General features: G+C 36.6%; 1 protein-coding gene across 2 annotated transcripts; it reads left to right on the top strand.

The window, feature by feature from the left end:
• The first annotated feature begins 242 nt into the window (after window positions 1-242).
• LOC110922273 lies at window positions 243-6,271 on the top strand. 2 transcript variants are annotated; one of them, XM_022166579.2, is made up of 8 exons: window positions 243-610; window positions 3,123-3,263; window positions 3,368-3,460; window positions 3,538-3,664; window positions 4,132-4,241; window positions 4,329-4,409; window positions 4,975-5,054; window positions 5,813-6,271. In XM_022166579.2, the coding sequence occupies exons 1-8, from the start codon at window positions 290-292 to the stop codon at window positions 6,030-6,032; spliced, it is 1,173 nt and encodes a 390-aa protein (XP_022022271.1). In that variant the 5' UTR covers window positions 243-289; the 3' UTR covers window positions 6,033-6,271. The 2 variants fall into 2 exon arrangements, with proteins under 2 accessions (XP_022022271.1, XP_022022272.1); XM_022166580.2 differs by lacking the exon at window positions 5,813-6,271 and having other exon boundaries at window positions 4,975-5,058.
• Window positions 6,272-8,013: the final 1,742 nt, after the last annotated feature.

Genomic DNA, 8,013 nt, shown 5'->3' with positions numbered 1-8,013 from the left:
TGCTGAAGTGACAACTAGAGATGAAGAACACAATTAGATAAAATATCATTTTTATAAAATTTACACCAACTACTGCTAGCTAAAAAATATTACAAGAAGATAAAATAGTTTTCTCGAAAAGAAAAAAAAAGAAACTTTAAACCATTACTTATGTTTTCTCAAAAAGAAAAAAGACCTTTAAACCATTCTTATCAATTTTTACTTATATATGTTGGATATTTGTTAAATGGGCATTCCAATTGGGCCCATATTCACAACTCTCATAGTCTACAATCAAATTACTAAACCCATGAGACACCAACAAACCATGTTCACCTCTATTCCAATCTTTAGGGCCTTAACCATACTCAAATGTTCAAACCACCACCACACCACCACCAGCGCCTCCATGGCTGCGACACCCGCCACCACCGTCTGTTCCGCCGCTTCTCCTTCAATACAAGATCATGTAACCGTAAGAGCCGCCACTATCAGCCTACAAGAATGGCAGGCATGGGGCACTGATTCCCCAATGCCCACTCAAGTGGCACAAATTGTTGAAGAAATGGTTGATTTGGAGAGACAAAGCGATGCCCAGATGAAATTTGGAGGCCTTGGTGGTAAACTCAAGGTAATTTAAATTTGATTGATGGGTCTTTTTGATTTGAACATCTTATCTGAATTTGTTGATAGTTGAAGGCATTGTGGGTGATTTATTGTGATTTGTGAGACCTGGGATTTATTGTGTTTGGGACAAGTTGTAGTATGGTTAAGAATGGGTAACAGGGTAAGTGATGAATATGGTCCATAAGCTATGTAGTTAATATCCTGATATATCAGTGATATATCGGTTATCGGTCCCCCTGCCGAGATAGCGGTACAAAATATCGGTCAGAATATCGGTACCGATAATATCAGCGATATTGTCCAATATTTGACCGATATTTGATCGATAAATCACCGATTTTCCCGATATCAGTACCATTGTTCTTATTTCTACTGTTCATTTTTCTTCTTATTGCTGCTATTAGTGTTTTAAGTCTTAATTGTTAGTTGTTACTGTTAAATGTTAGTGATTTAAGTCTTAGTCAGTTCTTACTTTACTTGTTATAATTGTTAGTGTTAAATTGGTAGGGGATGGTTCAAATGAAAACCACTTTTATTGTGAAAACTCGAAAACTAACTAAAAAAAGCCTAAAAAACACACAAATTTTTTTTTTCAATTTTTTTATAAAAATCGCTGGTTTTTATATATAAAAAAAAACTTTTTTTCAAAAAAAAAAAAGAAAATTTTTTTTTTGTAGTACACATACACATGTGTAGTATTACACATGTGTAGTACACATACACATGTGTAGTATTACACATGTGCACTACACATACACATGTGTAGTATTACACATGTGCACTACACAATTTTTTTTTTTTTGAAATTTTTTTTATATAAAAAAACCTGCGAAATTTGGTTTGCAAAAAAAAAAAAAAATTTTTTTTGTATGTTTTTTTGGCTTTTTTAATTAGTTTTCGAGTTTTCACAATAACTAGTGGTTTTCATTTGAACCTTCCCCTAAATTGGTATATGTATAAATTTAGCATGATATTAAAATTACCGATATCCCACCGCCTATGTTGTCAAAAGCGCAAAACGCGCGCACCTATAGCGCCTGGTGGTAGCCTAGGCGCAAAACTGGGTTTTTTTTGAAAAAACGGTGATGAGGCGCAAAAAGGCGGGTGCCTAGTCGCAAAAAATGATGCTGAGGCGCAGCGCATAAGCAGAAAACAAAAGGTAACTAAAAAAAACGTAGCAGAAAAACAAAAGGTAACTAGAAAAAAAACGAAACCGAGTGCGTGCAAAACATGCCCCATGCATTTTTCGGAGCTGCACACGAGCTCAACCAAATTCCAGCTTAGAAACTCATTTTTGCAACCCCCCCCCGCGATAACCGATATCTCAAATATCGGTCCTTGACCGATATCCGATATTTTACCGCATTAACTACTTGGTTCATAAGTGATAATTTCGTCAATTTTGTCTTTTTTATTTCTATTTTGATTTTGGGTTAAAATATGTTTTATGTTTGTATTGGATTTGGTTATGATGGAAGGACTGAAGGAGTATCATAAGAATTTAAAATTTTTGAATAATGAGGGGTCAATTAAGATTGAGCAATAGTTGGTTACTGTTTTATTGTTTTTGAGATGCAGTAGAGTGTTGTAAACGCCCCAGGGCCTCGAGGTCGCACTTATGCATATCTGGGCCAATTTTAGGGTATGTAGGAGGCTGATATGTAAAAACAACCAAAGGGATGTACAAATTATTGATGGTTTACTTGATAAAAGGCCGACACGTAAAAGAGGTGCATCTTTTGCTTGTACATAGAGTAACGCCTTGCGTATGTGAAGCTCTTGCCTCGCACCTCGGCTTTTCGGGAACCCGAGCGGCTAGGAGCACCTCAAGGATATAAGTTTTACATGGCAAATAATATTATTATAACACGAGTTCCATATCCAGAGTATGTCCATCACTTGTGGTCTAGTGGTTGGAAAGACTTGGGTTCTCACTAGTACCGTATTTGGTGGATAAAGGCAATGAAGGCTAGTTCTCCCAGACCCTAGGTCAAGAGTTCGAGCCCGAGCCACCCCGAGTTTTAGTCCACTGTGCGTTACGCCAAAGAGATTCTCTCTTGTGGTGGCGCAAGCCCCTGCCACTGGCAGTGGGTGGTATGGTTTCCCGGGGAACGCACGCTAGCGTGAACCCGGTTAAGACAACATAGTCTGGCCAGAGTAGGGTTAGGGCCCTCTGTTTAGGAGGGTGTGAGATCTCTCTCACAACAAGTTAAAGATTCTCACCGTTAAAAAAAGAGTGAGTTTCTAAACAGAACCAAACTGAAAGATGCGTTTAGATTTGCTTTTTTTGGTTGGAAGTTGTAACGAACTAATGATAAGCTAATCCGATATTTCTGCGTTGGCAAAATTTGATTATTTTAAAAGTGAATAGTAAACTCGCGACGGGAAAATCTGAAAAAAGGAGATGTTTTCTGAAATGGGAGCAAATGATTCTCAAGTTGCGATTGTTCAAGTCTCAATAAAACGAACATGCAGGCACCATTTTAGTTTACTCAACTTGCTGTGTTAATCTCCAGGGAGATTTCAAGACACAAGAAGATAAAAAACACAGAGCAAAGTACAAAGCGTTAGATGATTCCGAACAAAAGCTTCACTTCTTTTCAGCCAGACAAATAGCATGCCGTTTACTTGGAAGCAGAGGTTACCTTTGTCAAAAGGTATATATTTTTTTATTTGTATAATTTTACTTGGTTACTTTTAAAAACAAGTTCAGTTCGTCACACAATTACGCCCACGACAATTTATAATCAAATCTTTACAGTGTTGGCTTCCTCAAGAAGATTGCATGTGCTCAAGAGTTGTAACATCTAATCTTTGGCATCGGATACGGTTTTGGTTATATATGCATCCAAAGGTATAAAACTTTTGACCAAATTTGACCTTCAAAGGCTCACGTCATTGTCGTTTCATGCATATTTGTTAACTGTGTAGGATTTCTTGAGGCAAAACAACACGGGGAAGCTGTTATGGCAAGTGTTTGGGATTAATGCAGCCAAATTGTGCTTATTTGGCATAGCTGAGCATGAAGAAATCATGTGGAACGCATTTTCGCATTCGGGTTGGTCATATTTGTTCTTACTATTTACTCCATCTCATGCGCCATTTTGTATGTTTACCTCTTAATGAGGCTCTTAATGGTTCAGACCTCTTACTGGTTCAGCACTTAATGGTTCAGACTGTTTGTTTCACGAGCAGATGTCTGAATGGTTCAGACATTTGCCTCTGAATGGTTAAGATTTATACAGAGTCTGAATGGTTAAGACCTCTAATCTGAATTGGTCAGACATTTGCCTCTGAACGGTTAAGCATTATACATGCTCTTAATGATTCAGACCTCTTACTGGTTCAGCACTTAATGGTTCAGACCTCTTACTGGTTCAGCACTTAGCTGTTCAGATGTTGCCAAACAGCCCGTTAATTTATTTGAACTTATATTTGTTTTATATAAATATTTTTTATTTTCTATTTATATAAATTTCTAAAGCAGCTCCTTTTAATAAATAAAATGTTATGAAAAATTTTCAGGGAGAAATAATGTATGGTGTCTTTATCCAAACAAGAACACACCTACAAAATCAGTAGAGGATAGCTTTACTGGATGTACATCAAATAATCTTCTCTCTGAACCCCACCAGGTACTTTGTTTTCTTATTACAATTTTGACACCAAAAGTCAAAATTCGAAAGTCAACGAGGTGATAACTTGCTAGATTATATGTACAGACAGATGAGGGTGAAATGTTCAACTTTATCTTGATTGATGGTACCTGGAGCAATTCGGCTGCAATGTTTAGGCGATTGAAGGTATCTTGTGGTATTTGCATACGACATTTATCGTCCCATTTTGTGGGTCCCATCCTAATTCATTTCACATTAGATAAACCTTGGTTTAAAAAAGCGCACCTAGGCGCAAAGTAGATCGCCTTGTGTGACATAAGGCGCATGGTGTACAAGAAGCGCAGCTGAGGCACACTTTTTAGGGGGAAAATCGGCATCAGGCGCAGCTGAGGCGCGCGCTTTTTGTACATGGGGTGTTTCTATGCTTCTGAGTGTTGTACACCAGGCTTTTTATGCTGTACATTTATGTTTTTTTCATTTTACAACATATATAAAGTTTAATTATAGCTAAATCATAGGTATTGGATGCTAAACATTTATGGGATATATAAAATAAATTATATAATCACTTTGCGCTTCGCGTACGAAAAGCTCACCGCTTTTGCGCTTCGCTTTTTAAAAATAGGTTTTAGGCCTCATCGCTTTTGTGCGCTTCCCGCTTTTTTAAACCAAGAGTTAAACTAGACTAGACTCATTATTTACATTTTTTTGTCTTTTTTTTTTTTTTTTTTTTTGTAAATTACGATTGCAGGAACGAGCAGATTTGATATGGGGAGATGATCTTCCTTGCATATCACTCTCCACAGGTGCATCTGCAATGCATAAACTTAGGTAAGATGTGAATTTCACCTGCGTTTCACATCCATTCTTTCACTTTCTTTGTGATTTTCTAGATGTAAGATTTCGACCCGTTTATCTTTAAATGGGTTGATCGGGTGTATTTTTATCTTAATCTGATCAAATATAAAAAAATTAGCTTAAAGGGAACCGGTAGAGGTGGGTAAAAAACCCCAAACCGGTTATTAACTGGAATCTGAATCGGTTAATAAGTAATAACCGGTTAGTGGTTAAGTATAACCGCCGGTTTGTAACCAGTTATAGATCTTTAGGATAGTAACTGGTTTTAACCGATGTACCGGTTAACCGGGGAAAAAACCAAAAAAATGAAAAAGTTAACCGAAAATAACCTGTTATTAAGCGAAACGGTTAAAGTGAATAACCGAACGGTTAAAGCAAAAAAATTGAAATTAACCGCCTAAACCGGTTAGGAAAATTAACCTATTTGTGCACCTCTAGGAACCAGTCAAGTGGGTTAAAAATTGGTTTAGTCTAGGAAGCGGTTAGGAATATTTTAACTTGTTTTATCTAAACAAATGTTCTTTTTAATCAATGTCACGTTACTTATTTATAACCGTTATTTTTTAAAAAATGGACAAATAGATTTATGGGCCCACCCAACTTGACCTGTTTCGAAGCATACTAAAAGTGACCCATTTCAAGATTTTTGTTTCTATGGTACATTCACTGAGCCAAGTTGTTCGGTGCACCATGGTCAGTTGGTTAATAATGTATGTGGGCTTGGAATGCAGGCCACAACCATCATGGGACCGAACCTGTACAGCAGGTGCTGCCGTTGGGCTACTAGACGAGCTACATCTTGTTTCACAGTTCAACTCCTTGGGGTTGGATAAACAAGCCGAAGCAGTTGAAAACAGTGTGGATGTGCTTTTGGCATCACTCACGGGTCGAAGGCTTCGTATGGGTCGATCCGTTACACGTAGACAAAGGCACCATGATGATTTCTGCTAACATCAATTCTCCGCTAAAATGATCATTTTGTTTCTTGTTTGGGCTCTCGAACAGGTTTGTTTTTCCCATTGTATCAACCACATATTCTGATGTTTAAAGGATATGTTGTTTGGAGAAGATTAATGAAGAATTTGTTCAGGCTAATGTGTAAATCAGGTGACATCAGTCGAGCTCGACTCGTTTATGTAAGAATATATTAAAAATATATATTCATATGGTCATTATTATCATTTATGTTATAATTGATCATTGACCTTATTGTCCCTATTCATTAAATGGTAAATATTTGATGGACGTATTTACCCTTACTTGAGAATAGGTTTTCCCTTGGGTTTATATATTTAGAGATATTACTAGAGATGTTTTAGGTTGGTCACCACAATTACAACACCACCATTGTAAATATCATGATCTTCAAGATCATATTATCACATCATATTCATATACCAAAAGAGTAACATGATCTATGGAGTAACATCCTAATCTTAATCAATTATGTACGCTGTCTAAATCTGGTACACACGTTCTAACTTCTTGTTTCTATTATGTTTATCTTCAGAATTGATCAACAGTTTTAACCTAGCATATTTTGACTCTTGTGTTTATGATCTTCACTTGTTTAGCTAAATAGAGTGAGCTTAAACTTGGCTAACTTCGACCCTTGTGTTTAAAGTTGCGTATGTGTGTGTATATGTTTATATGTATATGTTGTAGCTCCTTATCAACGTCAGAAATCAAAACACAACAATAACTGACAAGTTTTGGAAAATCGATTATTTTTATTTTTGAGAATGTAGCGAGTTCTTGAAAAGTATGCAATTCATTTTACTTTTTAAGGCAAATTTGGATCATTGGCGGACCATTGGAGTATCATCGTGCCACCAGCGGAACCACATGAGCCTTATCTCACCCCAAGATGCCACTAGACTACAACATGGGCAAAACTGGACTCTTTGTTTTGGTAAGAACATTAAAAAAGTTTGCTTTTATCGTTAGTCAATATTAACCTTCTATATAAATGAAGTGTCATGGGAGTGTAGTGTACTGACTTTCTTAGTCTAGTATGTCTTGTATGCGTATCTCATACTACTCATTTGAAACTATATCATAGCCATAAAAGGTGTATAAGGCTTGGCTTAAGAAATGTTTCTTAAAGGAATACCTTAGATACGTGTACGTTTATATTTTGGGGGCCATATCAACACGGTACTATAAATGGACAATCCATGTTATATGTCCATATTTTTTTGGTCCTATTTTTTAAGACATATATTATAGGTAACATGTTTAGAACGCCTCACTTGCGGTATACGTATATAATGTATATATGTGTGGGCCATCGGGGGGCAAAAGTGAAAGTGCACTGATTTTAACGTTATTTTACTAATTTCGTGAAAATAACATTAAAAGCGGGGGACGGTATGCATCATGTGGTGGCGTTGATAGCTGAAATACAAAAGGGTACATGCACTAATCGGTCTTTGTCCCGATTGCTGAGTGTTTTGTGCCTTATGTCCAAGGCTTGATGCAAAACTATTATCGAGTCGGGGGTCTAACGGGAAGCAACCTCTCTATTCCTACGGGGTAGAAGTAAAGCTGTCTACATCTTACCCTCCCAGACCCTACCTTAGATTTGCTATTGGTGGGATTTACTGAGTATGATGATGCTGATGATTATAGGTAACACTTTTAGGCATATTCGCTAATTTACGTTAGTTTTTCTGTTAATTTCTTTATATAATTGTTAAATACCCTTACTTACCTTTAGAAACAAAACAAGAAGTATATAAAGCCAAATGTTGTGGTTCCACTCAATGGCCAAAAGAAATTAGAAAGGAAACTAGAAGAACTATAGAAAAAAATTTCAAGACTAATATCTTTCATTCATAAGTAAACTCCAAACTCATAAAGCCATTTATAGGCATATAAATAGCAACTATGTAACAAAATACTTGAGCTAAACTAGGAACCCACTACTACC

The sequence above is a fragment of the Helianthus annuus genome, chromosome 17, assembly GCF_002127325.2.
Source record: "Helianthus annuus cultivar XRQ/B chromosome 17, HanXRQr2.0-SUNRISE, whole genome shotgun sequence".
Lineage (NCBI taxonomy): Eukaryota > Viridiplantae > Streptophyta > Magnoliopsida > Asterales > Asteraceae > Helianthus > Helianthus annuus.
Note: the sequence above shows the minus strand (reverse complement) of the source record. Positions and strands in the feature narration are given on the sequence as shown.

Bases quoted from the DNA above. Each gene is read 5' to 3' on its own strand.
- LOC110922273 (XM_022166579.2), top strand. From the start codon at position 290: ATGAGACACCAACAAACCATGTTCACCTCTATTCCAATCTTTAGGGCC. The intron at 611-3,122 runs GTAATTTAAATT...GTTAATCTCCAG, and splicing joins GCCTTGGTGGTAAACTCAAG to GGAGATTTCAAGACACAAGA. The intron at 3,264-3,367 runs GTATATATTTTT...AAATCTTTACAG, and splicing joins GAGGTTACCTTTGTCAAAAG to TGTTGGCTTCCTCAAGAAGA.